This window comes from Bubalus kerabau, chromosome 12 (genome assembly GCF_029407905.1).
Source record: "Bubalus kerabau isolate K-KA32 ecotype Philippines breed swamp buffalo chromosome 12, PCC_UOA_SB_1v2, whole genome shotgun sequence".
NCBI lineage: Eukaryota > Metazoa > Chordata > Mammalia > Artiodactyla > Bovidae > Bubalus > Bubalus kerabau.
Window position 1 is genome coordinate 89,505,228 of NC_073635.1, and position 17,661 is coordinate 89,522,888.

Genomic DNA, 17,661 nt, shown 5'->3' on the forward strand with positions numbered 1-17,661 from the left:
CAGTATTTGGAGGGAAATATGTTGGCACTTCTCTAGGAATTTTTAAACTTTAAGGGGAGAAAAAGAGTTTCATTTCCTCCATCTTTGCACTGCTTAACACCCTGGTTTTCTTTTGTAATTTTAGAAGCCCTGAGCACTTTGACAGGAAACTACAGTATTCCTGTGAGAGGCCTGATGCAATGTCGAGATTTCACCCTAGAGGACAGAAGGACAAAAATGTCTTGAGCGTCCTGAATGCTCGAATTCCCGATGACACTTCAGTGTAAAAAGCCTTCATGTGTCGTTCAGAACAACAAAAAGCTCTTCTGAAGTCTCAGGCTTCTCCCTTGATTGTTCTGCGTAATTGCTGCTGTTCTTGGTTTCCTTCGTTTCTTGCCGTGGAAGGTTGTTAGTAACTCCTTACACGCGTGGCGGTGGCCTTTACAGCTCTGCCTTGGACCAAGCACCGAAGGTCTGTCTGCGGGAGCCCTCGCCGCTCGTCTCCTGTGATGGAGGCTGCAGTTGCCACCATTTATCTCCAGCAGCCTTCGCGCTGACGAGTAACACATGGTCCATGTTTAGAAGAAAACATTGCGCTTTAATCCCAACATGCATAATTTACGTTGCTAATTAGTTTAAATCATCTAGTAGAATTCTAGCCCCCTTCCCCCCTCGAGCCGGGGGCGGGGAAGAACTGAAGAAAAAACAGGTTCTCGCCAGCCCCTTCGTTGTTGCTTGAAGCGGCGGAGGCCAAGCTGTCCCGGGTCCCCGCTGGGCGGGCGGGCTGCGTCCGCGGGGCCGCGTCGGGGAAAAGCCCCAGCTTTCGGGGACGGAGGAGCGCGCGCGTGGCACGCGTCCGGTGCGCTGCATCCGAGGCTGAGAGCCAGGCGAGGGCGAGGAGGCCTCGCCAGAGAGGCGGAGGCCGGAAGGGGTCGCGTGAGGGGGGGGCTGGCCGGGGCGCGGTCTGAAGACGTCACTTCCGCCGTCGCTCCACTTCCTGGTCAGGGAAGGGGCCTGAGGAGATTGGTGCAGCCGGGAGGAAGGAAAAAGGGTGAGGAGAGGCGGCGGCCGGGCGCGCGGGCGCCGGGGGGCGGCCAGGGTCGCGCCGGGCCGCAGGGCCGGCGGCCTGGTTGCACGAGGGGCGTGCGCGTCCGCGGGGGGCCGCGGCGGGTTCGCCTCGGGGCGCGCCCGGCCTGCGCGCGGCGCTCAGCGCCTGTGCTCTGTGTTGCAGGTCTACCCGGAGCCCCGGAGCGAGGGCGAGTGCCTGAGCAACATCCGCGAGTTCCTGCGAGGCTGCGGGGCGTCCCTGCGGCTGGAGGTGAGGCCAGGGCGCGGGGGGCGCGGGGGTGGGGGGGGCGCGCGGGCGGCGCCCGGGGGCGCGAGCGGTGTCGGGGCGGGGACGAGCCCCGCGTCTCGCCTGCGCGAAGGGGAGAGGGGCTCTGGTGGATCGCGGGGCAGGTGACAGGCGCTCGTTCGTCGGGGGCGCCTTAGGGTTCCTTGGTACCCGGCTCAGCCTCCTCTCTGCGCTGGGGATGCTCGGAGGACCCGCGTCCAGGTTCGCGAACCCAGGCCGGTGTCGGGCCGAGCCCGGAGAAAGAGAACGGGCCCCTCCTCGTCCTCGACGCGCTCCCTGTCTCCCTTGGGCAGTCGGTCGGCTGGCTCTCATTGACTGGACGTTTAGGCTGGAGACGTTAGTCTGCGTCTCGGGGAGCCTGCTGGGCGGAGGTGTCGTTTCCACGATGCTTAGGGTTTTGTCTCTACGCTAAGGACCGTCTTTCAGCGGCGTCTCTCTGGAAATCCCTTTTTCATGTTACGTTCCCACATGTGGTTCCCCCCCACCCCCCAAACCCTGGGGTAGTGCTTTGGATCAGAAATGCGGCTGCTTTGTGTCTGCTGGGGGGTTTAAATCTTGCCTCTTCTACCTGTGGCTTTAGCGCTCTCTGCCTCTGTTTCCTGATCTGAGTGCCGGGATGAATTCTGCCCAGCTCCTAGGCAGCAGTGAATGAGAGCATCTTCAGAGGAGCCGCGGCGGGTTCTCCTCCTGCAAGGCCAGCCTCTTCTGTTTCTTGGGAGATAAATCTGGAAGCCGTCAAATCTGAGGAAGATTCTATGGAAAGCTTATCTGTTGGTACTGTTTTTATCACTAAGTTGATAGTGTTTGATATCTGTGAGGAAATCAGACCCTGAGGCGATTCCAGAGCAGCGATGTGGCGGTTCAGGAGTGGGAGAGACCTTGTTTCAGAAGGGTCCTTTTCTCTGCTGGGTCCGCTTGGTCGTTTTTCATCGAAGTTCCCTGTCAGGCTGTGATAATGAATGTTTGTGGCAGTTTTTGCTTTTTCTTGGTTGTTGTGGAATTTTATTATCCTTTCCAAACTATTGAGGTGTGTTTTTTTTTTATCATTAAATTTGAAACTCAGTTTGTACTTAGATGTAATGTGACATTTCAGTGTAAGTTTTTAAGGAAAGAATTGTTTTTTTAAAAGTTGAATTAAAAAAAAAACAAACCCATCCTTAGTTTTCCAAAGGTTACTGTTGAAATTTCATGTTTTTTATGTTTTTGTTGAAAAAAAATGTTTATGTTGAAATTTACTGTTTTTTAAAATTAAGAGCTTATTTAAAGATGTTAAAGACGTTCTAGAAGAGACATTGTTCACTAACACACCCTAAGGGTCTAGAGCAGTGCTTGGCGTTTTGTAGGCCTTTTTTGTAGGCCTTCCGTAAATGCTTGTGACTGATTGACTTTGAAGTTGTAGTTGGTATCAGATGTTTTACTTTATGTAGAAAAGTCAATTTTGACTTGTTTTGTGCCAATTTTTAAGAATATCTCTTCTAGTAAAAATATAGAGACAAGTTTAGTTACCATTCTTTCAAGCTCAATTATAAGTCATACTTAAAACTTTCAATTAAATGAGAGGTAATAATAATAAAGCAGATCAGAAAGCCCACGCACTGTTTATGCACTCTGAAAAAGGAACCTGTGTGGTATGGACTCTAGGTGGGCTTCCAGACTTGTTCTCATCCGTGATATGAAGGGACAGGCCTGCCTCCTGGAAGACAGCCTCCCACGTGCAACACAAGTGTGGCCGTTCCCAGGGTTTTTAAAGAAAAACACGTGGAAGGGAGTGAGCAGAGAAAGGCTTTGTTCTTCTGAAATACCTTGTAGCTCTATGCTTTGTTTTCACAAAATCCTGGAAGATGAGACATTGACAAAAAGCTTTTGAAATTATAAATGTGAAACCCAAAATTGATAGCTTGAATTCTGGATTAGCTTTTTCTTTATGTAAAGGGTCAAGGTGCTTTTTTCCAGAGGTTTAGACTGAATTGTGTTTGTAACAGACTGCTTATTTTTGGTGTATGTATTTTCTTGTTTGCCACCATTATAAATTATCCACAGATTTCTTAAAGGAAAAGAGGAATGGAACATCATAATCACTTTTTCAGTTATTTTCATGTGTACACATCTTAATACAGTGTGGAAATCAAGTATTATCCCCCAGTGAGTGGTTCTGATCATGAAAGGAGTTTTAATTTTAAAGGACTATTGTACAGTTTGCATTTATTGTTAAGCTTTGAAAAACAATTTAGGTTTTAGGTTAGAAAACGTTTTGAAATTTGGAAAATGTAAAAACTTATTGGAAAACCATGTTTAGCAAAACAGCCTATGTGACTTTGATCTTTTCATTTTGCTTATGATTTTTTTTTGCTGCCCAGTAAGCATCTTATTTGACTTTTTTTGTTTCCTTCAAGAGTATGGAATTTAATAAGAATTTAGATTTTTTTTCCCTCATGTTTCTAATAGTGTAATAAGGATGTAAAGTAATGCTATTTAGAATTATGTATGCCTTGATAATGAAAGTGGGAACTTTCCTGGGAAAGTCGAGTTTGCTGACGAGAGGAGCCAGGCACTGTGAGCGCCTCCAGCTCGAGAATGTTGTGTCTGAAAGCCCCCATTCCCGGGTGCCTGTGGAGGGACAGAGCTTGCCCCGGCCATTGTGACGTTGTGAGAACGTTGCTCATGCTGACCAGCCGTGTGTGTAGCTTTCCCGCCTCCACCTGCCCGATTTCAGCTCTCGGCAGCGTGCTGCTTTCGGTTGTTTGCATCCCTGAGGGACTCGCACGTGCTGCCTTAGTTTACTCCCTAGTCTGTTGAGTTAGCCGCTCCTCGTCCTCGTCCTCGTTTTATAGGAAGGAGCCACAGTCTGACGTCAGTTCTCACTATTAACCCTGTGAGTGTTCACTGTAAGGCTGCTGTTGGGCTTGGTAAGGGATACTCCAGAGGCGTGGTTTGGCAGCTCGGGGGCTGGCAGGGCTGTGCGGGCCCTGGGGGACCAGCGGCAGGGAGCTGGGGCGCGGAGCTGGCATTGGCCCTATGCGAGGTGCTTCGTTTCCTGAGTCTGGCGCCGGCCGGGGTGTTCCACGGCCGCTCTGTAAAGGGGGCGTTCTGGCTGGAAGCGAGTCTGGAGACTGTACCACGGTGCCCGTTTCCCGCTGTGTGAGTGATGGAGCTTTGGTTTTCTCCCTGCAGAGAGAAGGGGAAGGCGTCAGTAGGGCCCTCCAGGGTTGTCATCGACTGAGTTGATGGGCTGATGAGGTGGGGAAAGAATGCGCCTCACGTCTTTCTAAAATTCTCATCTTCCTTGTGTATTTCTGGAGGGCAGAGTCTTATTAAACTTCTTTGTCCTCATGCTCTGTTCTCATCTAGATTTTTAGCAAGGTTATGACTGAGATTTTGTCCAAAACTATTGAAAAATACTGTTGGAAGAACTAAAACACGCTCGTGTGAGAACTTCAAACTTGTTGATGTAGGCTTCGGAATTAATTGAAACAAAGACAAGTGTATAGTCCTTTCCCTGGGAATGAGGTGCCCCACCCAGGTTTTAGCACCACCTTTGACCTGGATGCAGATGGATGGTTAAGCTGTGTGCTGGCGCTTTGCACTGCAGGTGTGTTTGGGGTCACACAGTCTGTCATCTTAGCTAGTCATCTGTTCTTCTGACTCTGTGGTGAGCTGGAGGTGGTGGGTAATGATGTGGTGTTTATTGACTGACTTACCGAATAAACTCTTCAAGTCAAGTCATTCATGTTTTTGCCAGAACTTGTCTTTTAAAGAAGTTGAGAGACAGTGAGTAATTAAAAAGTCATTTGGTAGGTGAAATGCATAGCTGTTCTCTGACCATCTTGTAGGTGCTTATAAGCAGAAACGCTAAATCCTCCTCTGACACTATGATTCTGTTTAGTTTTTCCCGCACCCTCTGTCACACGGCAGAGCCTGGCCAGCTGTCCCCAGTGAGCTGGTTCCCACTGCACACAGGCTGCGTCCCACGCGAGACCTGGGCTTCCCTTCCCCTCGAGTCTTTGGGGGCTTCTGTCAGGATCAGCGCCATTCGGTAGAATATAATGGGATCCACACCTGTTATTTTAAATCTCCTAGTAACTACATTTGAAAAAAGGTAAAAGAAAGATGGAGTTCATTTTACTAGTCCACCGTCTTTAACCTTACAGTGTACCCACAATGTTCTTATCTTAAGGTGTAGTTGACATGAAAATGTTGTTGATGTTACTTTGTTTTTTCACCCTCAGTCTTTAAAATCTGAAGTGTATTTCTCTCACTGAAAGCGTCTCTCGCTCTGAATCGGCTGTGCTGGAAGTGCTCGGCACCCCACGAGGCAGGTGGCGCCCACATCGGACCCTCGAAGTCTCCCTCATTGAAGAGGCTGCAGACACACGTCAGCTTGAAGTTGAACAGGACTGACGTGTCGAGTAGAGTGTGTGCCGAGCTGTTCTGCCCAGGTGCCCTGTGGAGAGGGTGGCCCTTTCCCCACTTTGCAGAGGAGCGGATGACAGGGTCTCAGGTCACAGCCCAGCGCGGGAGCGCCGGGATTTGAACTTGGGTCCTGTAGCTCCACCGTCTGCGTCCTCCTGGGCACGCTGCACCTGGACTGGACCAGCCAAGCTGGAATTGCAGCTTTTGCTAGTTTCTGTAGCTGCCCGAGAGACCACCACAAACATGGTGGAGTCTCTGCAGCTTCCTGCCTCTCGGCCCTGCAGGGAGGCCCCGGGTCCCTTGCAGATCCTGACGGCATGGTGGCTGGCTGTGCTCTTGGCGGGAGATCGGGAGGGCATGGCTGTCCATGGCTGCCGAGGTGGTGGGTGGATTCCAGGTCTTGTAGGGGACTGTGGAGCAGGGGGAAGGTCTGGGGGCACCGTGGAACTGGGGGACGGCCTAGGGGAGATGGGGCAGGGGGGACGGTCTAGGGGGGATGGAGCAGGGGGGACTGACGGTCTAGGGGGAATGGTCTAGGGATGGAGCAGGGGGGACGGTCTAGGGGAGATGGAGCAGGGGGGATGGTCTAGGGGGGATGGAGCAGGGGGGACGGTCTGGGGGGACCGTGGAACTGGGGGGACGGCCTAGGGGAGATGGAGCAGGGGGGATGGAGCAGGGGGGATGGAGCAGGGGGGATGGTCTGGGGGGATGGAGTAGGGGGGACAGTCTGGGGGGAAGGAGCGGGGGGATGGTCTAGGGATGGAGCAGGGGGGACGGTCTAGGGGAGATGGAGCAGGGGGGATGGTCTAGGGAAGATGGAGCAGGGGGGATGGTCTGGGGGGACCGCAGAGCAGGGAGACGGTCTAGGGGGGACCACGGAGCAGGGGGGATGGTCTGGGGGGGATCGCGGAGCAGGGGGCGGCTGCTGTCTGGTACTGTATTCTGCGCGCTCGTGAACGGCCCCCCGTACTCACACTTGGCTGCCTGCTTCTCTGGGCACAGGAATTCTAGCCCCTCAGGGGCCTGTCTTTTGATCTCATTCTCCTCTTTTACTCCGTTTCCCCCTTTTTTCAAGTCCAGTAAAACAGACTACTTTGAATATCTTCTAGTTGTCACTTTTCTATTTTCATGTAAAAACAAATCAAGAAAATGTCAGGAAGGGACCCCCACTCCTGACAGGCTTCTCCCCGTTGGTCTGAGGAAGGCAAAGTGCTCCCCTTCTTTGCCCTGAGGCGGTTCGTGTCCCTGCGGAGCTCCTCTGAGTCCTGGGAACTAGGGAGAGGACAGGTTCCCAGGGAATCACTGCAAAGCGAGACAAATCCCGAGGCCTCTCAGACCATATTTAGATGTGAGATCTGCATTCAGTATGTTAAGAAAAAATTAACTTTCTAGCCAGAATATGCATTTCTGAGCTAATCTGACCCAAATTTTGGACCCTATTCAGGTTGGTGTGTGTTGGGTGTTTTCCCTAGTTGGGGGAGTGCCTGGTCCTTGAGCTGAGTGGTGCCGGGTCTCCTGTCCACGGGTCTCCTGGTGCCTCCCCCTGCGCTGCGGGGTGACTGGCGCGCGCGCTCCTGCTCTAGGGAGAGTAGCAGGCAGGCGGGCTGGCATTCATGGGCTGCGGAGCTTTTGTATAGGACTGTGGTTCCAGCGTACCCTGTGGAGAGTCTGCTGTAACTAGTTCCCCCATGGGTCCTTTATTTTTAAGTTTTGTGTTTGCTTTTGGCTGTGCTGGGTCTTGTTGGCTGTGTCCAGGCCTCCTCTAGCTGTGGCGAGCGGGGACCCTCTTTTTGCAGTGCACAGGCTTCCCGTTGGGGCGTCTCCTCTTGTCATGGAGCCTGGGCTCCAGGTGCATGAGTTGAGTTGCTCTGGGTTGTTTGGGATCTTCCCAGACCAGGGGTCGAACCCGTGTCCCCTGTATTGGCAGGCAGATTCTTATCCCCTGGACACCAGGGAAGTCCTGGTGTGTGCTTGGCATGAGGGGTTGGTGATGTTGGGAGTGGTCTGGCTGGGAGAGGGGGCCACGTGTTTCCCCCAAGCCTGCAGGAGAGCCCAGGAGCCTGCCTGGCGGAGACGGCACAGAGGGAGCTGCTGCGCTTCTCCACTCTTCCCGGTGCAGGACCGGGCTGGCCCAGCCGCGCTGGGACTTGCGGAGTATTGAGCGGCAGCGACCAAATGGACAGGTGGCCTGTGGGGTGGCCGGTTTGAGTCCTGCTCCCTGAGGCCTGCAGAGGAAGGCTCTGTGTGTGATGAGCGAAGTGCTCCCCTGTCTGCTGACGTGTGGAGCCGGGGGGCCGCTGAGGGGGTGCAAGAGAGAACCTCGTGATCAGCCCGTTTCATTTTGAAGAGTTTACAGTCAGCAGAACAATCGGGAGGAGAGGGTGAACGCCCTGTGCTTTCACACTGTCGTCGTGTAGACGTTGCCTTGTTCAGTCGCTGAGTTGTGTGTGAACCCGTGGTTCCTTCGCTAACTATTTAACCCTCACGTGGGCTTCCCTGGTAGCTCAGCTGGTAAAGAATCTGCCTGCAGCGCAGGAGACCTGGGTTTGATCCCTGGGTCGGGGGATTCCCTGGAGGAGGCATGGCAACCCACTGCAGTATCCTTGCCTGGAGAACCCCATGGACAGAGGAGCCTGGCGGGCTGCAGTCCCTGGGGTCACAGAGGGTCGGACACGACTGAAAACAGCACAGCACCCCCGGGGATACTCCAGGATGTGCGCAGCACGCATGTCTTCAAAACGAGGCCCTCCTGTCGTTTTACGCTGTTCTGGCGATGCCGTCCCTGATGCGTCCCCGGGGTCTGCAGGGCGCCTCTGTGGCGTTTCTTTCAGCATAGGCGCCACCCAGGGGTCGTGCGCTGCGTTCACCAGGACATGTGCCGTTAGTCTCCAGTTTCTCCACCGCTGTTCTTTGTGACTCCCTTGGTTTTGAAGACTCCGGGGTTGTTACCCGTGGATCCCCCACAAGAATTCCCTGAGCCTCATCTTGACGGCTCGTGGCCCCTCTCTCCCGCCTTTAGCCCTGCAGTGGATTCTTTATTGCTGTTTTTTATTAGTAAAGTCTGCCCTTTCTGTCATCTCAGTGAAAAGTTTGGGAGGGATGGGAGTTAATGTGTACTTGAAGTTTGCTGTCTTGACGCATTTCTCACGGTTTGGGTTTTGGCACGACTTGATTTGAGTATTAACACGGTGTGCTCCTTGCCCTTTTGGCTCTAAGCGTCCGCGCCTAAACCAGCCGACAGCCTGAGTACTTGCCGTGCACCTGCTCAGACTCTCTGGCGCCGTGCGGCTGTCCTCCGGACGCGGAGCCCTCGGCGGGCAGATGGGCCGGGGCCGAGCTGCCCTCCTGTGCAGGCGCTGCCCCGCTGACCTGTGTATGGGTCGGGGGGCCCAGCGACTGATGCGGCTCAGCGCTCTGCTCCCGTCTGGAACCTCTGTCGGAAGGCCTTTTGGAGCCTCCGTCTCCCCTTTACGAGGTGAGGTTGGGGTGAAGTCTGCAGCGTAGCGTCTGGGGCCGCAGAGGTCGCTCGTGCGCGTCTTCACACCTGGCGGCGTCTGTCTGGGATGACGGCACCTACGGGGGGGGCGGAGACGGTGCGGCCCTTTCACACGTGGGTCCTGCTGCCTCGCTCCTCAGGACTCTGTGCTCCCTTCTGCCCCAGCCCTTCCTGGAAATGCCTAAAATATTCGGTGTCTCTTTTCTTGAGTAAGTGGTCCCTGTCCTCGTCTTTCAGGTATTGCTACAGTGGAATCCACAGAATTGAATATGATCTAATTGTCATTTAAGGGAAAAGGAACGGGGGCACGTAGGGTGAAAGTGCTGCGTATGGATAGAATCCATCATTGAACTTTAATTTTATCCCTAGGGTGTAGGAGTAGGTGGAATTAAGTGCAGAGTCTGCAGAAGCTGAGAAAGAGAACATTCTATGCTGGATTTCTGCTTTGCACATATCCCCAGCAATATGGACCATTTGCATTAAACTTAAATAGCACAACTCATTCAAGATTCATTTTTTTACTCATCTTGTTCTAAAATCACAAATTCCACTTGACAATGTGATAGGGCAAGATTATATTTTTAAACTTCGAGAGCCACACTCCAGAGCTGTGCCAGAAGGAACAATTTCTTGTGTCAAAAATAACTTCCTCCTAAATTCATCAGCAGAGCTGACCTGGCTGGTTGCATTTGGAATGCTGAAGCTGCCTGAGTTGGGACGGAGCTGTGTCAGCCTTCCGCTGTGGGGGTCCTCTCCCTGAGGGCTGGTGGAAGGAGGGCTTCTCCGCGTTGCCTGGTATTCTCTCTGTGGCACCTCAGCCGTGGTGGCGTCGTTGAGGTGAGTCGTCTGCTTTTGCAGCGGTGTGATCAGGCGGGTCAGAGTCTGCTGTGGCTGTCCCGTCTCGTGAGACTGGGCGGGTGTGTGTGTGTGCAGCGCTGGCGGGAGCTGCAGCTCGCTGCTGCTGGGTCGCTCCTGGGTCTGGCGGTCAGTCCCGGGGCGACCTTTCCTGCCTGCTCTGAGCCACAGCTGCGGGCAGGTCTCCAGGAGGTGCTTGCGTGTCATCACCTGGCCTTGCCCGGCTCTCTGCGCTGCTGTGACTCCAGCAGGGCCCGCAGGTGTGGCCGAGGTGGCGGACTTGCTGGTTGTGGCTGGGGGCTCCTGGTGGCCTCGTGGCCTTGTGAGGAAGGACCTTCCTGATCTAGCCCACGCAGAGACAAGCTGAGTCAGGAGATGGCCCGAAGCTTCTGATTTCGTGCCCGTGGTCCTTGCCATTCTCAACTCGTTACTTATGCAAACCGATAATTGTTTGTTTTTTTGTTTACGCCAGTTTGACTTGGGTTTCACTTGCTTACAGTTGGAAGGTTCCTGACTGACAAGAACTTTGTTGCATGAAGTATAACGTTATGTGAAGTTTGCTTTTCTGTTATTATATGGGAGACTCTCCTGGCTTTCATATCATCTGTGAGCCTGGAAGCTAAGGCAAAGCCGCTCGCTGGTGTTGGGGTGGGGAGAGCCTTTCGGATGGGTGAGCTGGGCATGGTGCCGTCACCCTGTGGGTGGGGTGCCCCTGGCCTCTGTCAGGCGTGCCAGCGCTCCGCAGGCCTGGTTAGCAGGAGTGGCAGCTGGGTTTGAGGAGAGAGTGGCACAGGAGGTTGGAGTCCATGGTGGGCCTGTGGCTGGTTTCCCGCAGGGACCCTCCCTCCTGAAGGCGGGGCCATGGCCCTTCCCCGGAGCATCTGGCGACTGGGGCCCGCCCGTGGGAGACAGAGCCACGTGCCCACCAGGCCGCGGGCTCCTGAGCATGGCTTGTGGTTGGGCGTCTGGGTGCTGGGGTGACTTGTTAGGTCGGCAGGTACCTGGACGTGGCCGGTGCCCTGCGCCCTGTCTCCCTTCATCTCTGGACCCCACCTTCCTTCATGGCTCGCGTGGCCCCTGCAGAGGTGCTGACGTGCAGGGGAGAGGGGACGTCTCCTGAGAGAGCCCAAGCCCTCTGAGGGCGAGCCAGAGACCTGGGGTCTTTCTGGGAGATTCCTTGAGCAGGCCTGTGAAGCAGCTGTACTCTCTCTTCAGGAGCCAGCTCTGTTAGGGGAGACGTGGGTTTATGTCCCGCTCTCACCCAGAGGAGGCTTGCCCACCAGCAGCCCACACGACCCCGTGGCTGACCACTCGGGAGGTGTGTCCTGCCGCTGTGCTGGCTACGGAGACGGCGCGGCTGTGCTGAGTGGCCTCTTTATCCTGGGGTTCAGGCCGGGGGAGCAGCTCCTGAGCGCCGTGCCCTGCTTATGCCGGAAGGTTCCTGAAGCTTCTGTTGGGACGTTAGGGCAGCGTCCTGCTCAGAGTGGCTGCTCGTGCTCTCGTTGGCTGGCGGTGGGGCAACGGTTGGGGGCGCCCACCCCGCGTCTGGGGAGGGGCCAAGTGGAGGCTGGGAGACTGCGGTTAGATGGGAGCCGGAGGGCAACATGGTCATCCTCTGGCCGGGGGCCTCAGAGCTCCTGCTCTGGTGGGCGGGCCACCCTGACCGCATCGCCCCGCCGTGGGTGCTGGTGGCGGCTGGTGTGTGGCGCCTCATCTCTTCCTTGGGGACGGGTGGGCCCTCCTGTGTCCGGTGTTAGTTCAGGGAACAAGCCTGAACCACGTGTGATGCTAAGTGTGAGGAAAGAGTGTGTCAGAGGGTGGTGTAGGGAGCGAGCGTGACGGCTGGGAGGTTGAGCTCGGCTCAGGCGAGTGATGGTCTGGCTTAGCCCTCCCGTGCAGCGTCACGGCCAGTGGGCTCAGCGGCTCCAGGTGCTGGGTGCTCGAGAACCTGCCTTCTCTGCTGCACAGGTGGGGCTGGGACGCTGGGCGGGTGGCCTTCTGTTTGGGAGCCTCGGGGCCCTGACGGACTGAGGTGGCCACCGGCAGAGGGCCCACGGGTGGGCGGGCTTGTCTCTGAAGCGTGAGTGCCCCGGGGTAGCTGCGTGAACCCTTATTCCCACTTTCTCTGAACCCTGAGGTTTTTTCTTTTGTTGAATAGATTCCTGTCTCAGGAAGTAGTTGGTTATCTTTCTGTAGAGGAGCCCTTTAGTCAAAACATCTGTTGACTCAGAATGTGCGTCTCCCTCTCGGTGGCAGGCGCTTGTCTGGTCTCATTGTGTAGCTTCCTGTTGAGAAGTGTGGCATGTGTGTGAATTCACTTAAGTTCTGACATCACTTTGGAGCCCATTGGTGGGCTGCTTCAGCCAACCAGACGCTTCCTGGTGTCCAAGTAAGATATATAGTTCTGGAATAACAGGAAACTTCAGCTTTCAACATCCTGTTTTTCTGGGTTTTGTGACTCTCTGCCTCACCACGATGAAGGTTAGTAAATACTTTTATGTATATTTCTTCTTGCAGAATACTACAATTTGAATTTTCCAAGCTCTGGAATTAGGATTTGAGAGCTGAGACCGCCTCCTCCCACCTTTTCCAGGAGAGGGAACTTTCGTGTTCTGACAGGAGGGAGCGGAGGCTTGTTCAAGGCCCTCCTTTTACTGAAGAACTCAGCCAGCCCATGGCAGCTGTAGCTGCTCGTCCTCCTGGCCACGGCCTCCTCTGACTCGAACTCTAGTCTGTGTCACACGGGGATTCCAGGCACTGTCCTAAGGGGTACTTGTTTTCACAGGTGGGCAGGATCTGGCATCACGGATGTTTTATCTCCTGCTCCATCCACGAGAAAGGCGTGAGCAGCGTCGCAGAGTGCTTGGGTGTCTGAGTTCACGACTCTCTTCCCCTCTCCCAGCTCTGTTCGCGTTCCTCTCTCAACTTGGGTTTAATGGCCTCCTTTCTGGAGCTGGTTGTTCAACTCTTGGATTTTCTTTCTTTGGTTCATTCTAAATAAGCACACCTCACGAGGATGTTTACTTATCTCAGAAGTTAAAGCAGGAGACGGGACCGGAGGCGGCAGTGACTATCGAGATTTGGAGCAGCCCTGTGTCCTGGGTCTGTCCTCACAGAGACATTCTGAGCTGTGGGGGGGGAGGTGGGGATGGTGGGAGCCGGGCGGGTCGGTGCCTTCTTACTGCGTGCGGGCCGTCCTCTGGATGTGGGGTGTGAGGTGTGCTGCGCGGGTTTCAGTTTCTGGGGCAGCCCGCACAGGGACTGTGCAGTGTGCCAGGGCCTCGTTGGCTGTGCTGAGTCCGCTGGGGGAGTAGGGCTGCGGGAGCCAGGCGAGTACGAGTTAGCTGCGCAGGGGGTGGGAGGCAGGAAGAGGAGCTGGGCTTCCTGGCAGGATGTGAGACGCAGGATCCGTGAACCAGCTGGGGCAGAGGTGGCAGGCGACCTGCAGAGGAAGCCATTCTTGGGATGACTGGCCACCGGAGTTCATTTTTGCCTCAGTGAGAGAACCTCTGAAGTATGTACACCTAGTTTTCATTTTGGCACATGAACACATCTTTCTGTTAATTGCATCTCTGAAAGAATTTTCTTTCTCTACTTTCTCTGGCACAGAGTTATGGATCATCTGATGGTTAAACTTCTTGGCGGGGAGGAGTTGTTAGTGAACCAAAGCTGTGTGTGATCTTCAGACAGCGTTTGGGAGTGAGGCGCGTGTGTCTCAGCCCGTGGTGTTTGTGCACACGTCCGAGACCGTGGGCTGCATCTGGGCAGCCCGACATGCGTTCTCTTCCGGCTCCTGGGCGGGCGGGGCCGGGCCAACGTGGTCGTGTCCCTGGTCTCTGGGGTGGAGGCGCCCCTCTTTCTGGAGTCTGCCTCCCCGCTTCCTCTCCCTCGACCCTTGTGTCCACTCTGGCATCTGGGCTTCCCTTTGGCTGCTCCTGACTTTGGCCTGGGCTGTGACCGGGAGAGGAAGTGTGTTGTAGGCGTGCCTGGCGGCTTTGGCCTCAGTCTAAGGAAAAGAGCCCTCTCTGAGTGCCAGAAGTGCCCCAGGTCACTAGGAGAGTGGGGCAGGGTGGTTCAGAAATGGACTCAGCCCCAGGAGCGGAGTGGCCCGGCCTCCTGGAAGCTGAGCTCCTGGGGTGCCCCTGCCCGGGTCTCACCTGCAAAGCCTGCTGTCTTCCTCCCGCGGCACAGAACCGCCACGTCCTGCCCTGGTGCTGGGCTCGGCTAATCCTGCTTGTTCTCTTTCCCTTGCAGACGTTTGATGCAAACGATTTGTATCAGGGGCAGAATTTCAACAAGGTCCTCAGCTCCCTAGTGACGCTGAATAAAGTAACAGCAGGTAGGTGTCTTTCTGCCTGAAGGGGCAGACACCTCGCCCTTCTGTCACACACAGGGCGAACGTTACTGAGCTTAGAAAGGATCACGCTAAGTTCTTGGTTGTGCCTTTGCTGCAATGGTATCCTTTTTCCTTGTTAGAGCAGCTCTTCCTCTTCGGGTCCTCGTGTGTCTCGGGGCTTCCCCTCCTCTGCCTGAGCAGAGGGGCCTCGTCCACGGGCGCACTCGTGGGCTGTCCTGGCCCTTCAGATGGGGGCGCTCTCCCCCTCACTGTGCGGGGAAGAACGGGCCCTCGCGTCGCCCGCTTGCTAAGGGGGCTGCCCCGCCGCCCAGAGCAGCCCGCGCCCCCACAGGTCCAGGCTGGGCTTCCGTGCTTGACCTTGGCCTGCAGTGGAGACTCGTGGCTGCCGCAGTGACAGCACCTCAGGTCACGCTGAATTAGGGCCCAGGTGAGGGAGTGTAGACGAGGGTGAGAGTCTGCACCCTGAAGGAGAAGCGGGCTCCTAGACGGGCGTCAGCGCTCCACCCAGAGGAGGCCCTGCAGGAGGGAGGTCTGTGGCGTTCCGAGGAGGTTGTCCGTCAGGCAGCGTGCTGCCTCCTGGCCCCCCCGGCGAAGGGCTGGGCTTGATGTGAGCACGCAGCAAGGGGGCGGCCGGCCGTGTGTGGCCAGGCTGGCTCCGATAGCAGTGCTTCCCCCGGGACTCCACGCCCCGGCCCACCTCGGTCCCCCCGGCTGCCAGGGCCACGGCTGACGTGCTGTCCTGGGGCTGGACGTGCGCTCGGGCCGCAGGCAGGAGCAGCTTCGGTAGATACAGACCTCATGCGAGGCTGGGGGAGAGACGGCAGGTCGGCTCTCGCCCTGGAGGTGTCTGTTTCCAGGGTCGGAAGGTGAGAAGAGGCCCTGGAGGATGCTTCTGCTCCATCCGCCAGGTGGCGATGCTCAGTCATCGTGGCGGGAGTGCGGGGCTCGACACGGGCCGGGGCCGTATCTCCAGGGCACCCGTGCCATCACTCTCACCCTGTCTGGTGAAGACGTGTTTCTCGTGTGTTCTTGACGCCCCTGGGTGCAGAACGCAGAGCGCTGTTCTTTACAAAGAGCTGCTGGGACATTGTGGAGTGAACTTGGCGCTTCTCTCTTCAGCTCTTAAACAAGAGGCCAGAGCCTTGTCAAGTGAGGACTTTCTGCCTCTCGTTTGTTGGCTGCTGCTCTTCATGTTTGATTTTGAAGTCAGCGTGACATACGGCCATGCCTTTGCAGACGTCAGCCATAAGGGCCAACTCAGGTGCAAGAAGGGCTTCCCTGGGGGCTCAGTGGTAGGGAATCCACCTGCCAAACAGGAGACCTGGGTGCGATCCCTGGGTTGGGAAGATCCCCTGGAGGAGGAAATGGCAACCCACTCGGGTATTCTTGCCGGGAACATCCCATGGACGGAGGAGCCTGGTGGGCTGCAGCCCACTGGGTCGCAGAGAGTTGGGCACGACTGAGCGGCTAAACAGCGGCAGGAGTGAGACGCACGCTGCCCTTCAGGGTTGCTGTCGGCCTTGCTGAGAGAGGCCTGCCATTGGCTCCCCTCTGCTCCTGGCACTCGAAGGAAGTGTTCTCGGGCATGTGGACGGATCCTTGCCTTTCTCTTGGACAGAGGAAAGGTTGGTGGTGGGGCAGGAAGGAGTCCTGAGTGTGCCCTGGGTACAGGGGCAGCTGCTGGGCAGCCTCCTCACGCGTGTCCTCTGGGCGCTGCTCTGTACTTGTAGTTGCCCAGGCCCCTGCCCCACGGTGGTGGTGAGCGCTGGCTGTTGCTGCCAGCGCTCATCTGGGCCTGAGAATTGGAGGGGCTTTCGGACTGAGTGTCCACGTGGTTTTAGGGCAGGAGCCCTAGATGCCTGGGCCCTGCTAGCTCTGGGCAGTCGGGGAGCGCACACCATGTGGTACCCTCCTGGGCGCTGTGAGAGCAGCTGGAAAGCTCTATTTCCCTGGGAAGTCCTCTGGCTCTCAGCTGTTGATGACTAAGTCAGCATTTCCTCAGACACTGTGCCAGCCGGTCTAGACAGACCTGCCAGAAAGAGCGGGCCCGGAGGCCCCCAGTTTCGGGATGTTTTCACGGAAGGCCCCCACGCAGCTTCAGGATGTTGCCAAGGCCTGCGTCTCAGGGCAGTGATTCCCTGGAAAGCCTTTTTGTGGCCTCGCTTTCACAATCCCGCTGCATCTGTGAAACGGGCTGCTGACCTACACGTGCTGGGTGGTGGTGGGTTATGTGGTCCTGACTGGACCCCCAGCAGGGACCGAGCCTTTGGTGCCCTTGACACCCTGGTCCTTCACAGCCCTGGGAGGTGAGGAAGGTGTGGCTGCCCTCGTGCAGGGGGACTTGCCCTCTGAGGGGCCACTCTGGCCAGAACAGCCAGGGGCTTGTGTTGCACGTCAGAGTCTTTCCTTCTCTGCATGGTCCCACGGGGGCTTGGAGCTCGCTGGCCCCGAGGGCAGGTGTGCAGCAGGGGTGCAGGGGGCGAGGCCTGGGCGGTGCTCGGAATTCACTGGGAGGCCTGTTTTTTCCCAGGTGAGAGGAAAGGATCAGAACAGACTGCCTGATGACAGAACTGTTACATGTCCTGTGCTGCTCATTCCTGGGAAGGGCGACGGGGGTGCGTGCGGGTGGGTCCGGGACTCTGCTCTCTGCGAGGGGCGGGTGGGCAGCAGGGCACTCAGCCCGCCCCCTGACGACCTTGCAGACATCGGCCTGGGGAGTGACTCCGTGTGCACCCGGCCCTCCTCACACCGGATCAAGTCCTTTGACTCCCTGGGACCACAGCCTGCGCACGGCCGGACTTCACAGTTGTTCCAGGGCCAGTACCGCAGTTTGGTAAGTGTGGGCATGGGTCCCGGTGGTGGGAGTGTGGTGGTGGGCCGGGGCTCGGGAGGCGCTTGGCACGGGGTGGGTGCCTGTGCTGCCTTGCCCCTGCTCTCGGGGCTGGCATTTGCTCATCGCCAGATTATCACAGGTCTCACTTCATGTCGGCTTATTTCAAGATGTACCTCTGTTTATCTGGACGGATGTGGGCTTTGAAGTGTTCTCCTCGTCACTTGCATGGTGTTTTCTTTCCTGCTCTACACACGATTAGAAGTTGGGGCGCAAGAATCCATGTCTTGTACTTAGATGATGAAGAAAAGGCTAACCGTGGAAGACCCTCGAGGTGGTTTTTCTCTGTATGAGCGTGTGACTGCACACTGCAGAGTCCG

General features: G+C 56.1%; 1 protein-coding gene across 10 annotated transcripts in view; it reads left to right on the forward strand.

The window, feature by feature from the left end:
- The window catches only part of ARHGEF7 (Rho guanine nucleotide exchange factor 7), a 104,356-nt gene that overhangs the window by 28,003 nt on the left and 58,692 nt on the right, over window positions 1–17,661 (forward strand). For 3 of the 10 annotated variants that reach the window (XM_055543040.1, XM_055543042.1, XM_055543044.1), the window contains exon 2: window positions 1,211–1,297. In XM_055543040.1, coding sequence (XP_055399015.1) covers window positions 1,211–1,297 — 87 coding nt within the window. Of the gene's footprint in view, window positions 1–979; window positions 1,031–1,210; window positions 1,298–10,052; window positions 10,077–11,480; window positions 12,576–14,348; window positions 14,434–17,153; window positions 17,285–17,661 lie in introns of those variants that run through there. The other 7 variants (XM_055543046.1, XM_055543037.1, XM_055543038.1 and 4 more) reach the window with 5 other exon arrangements.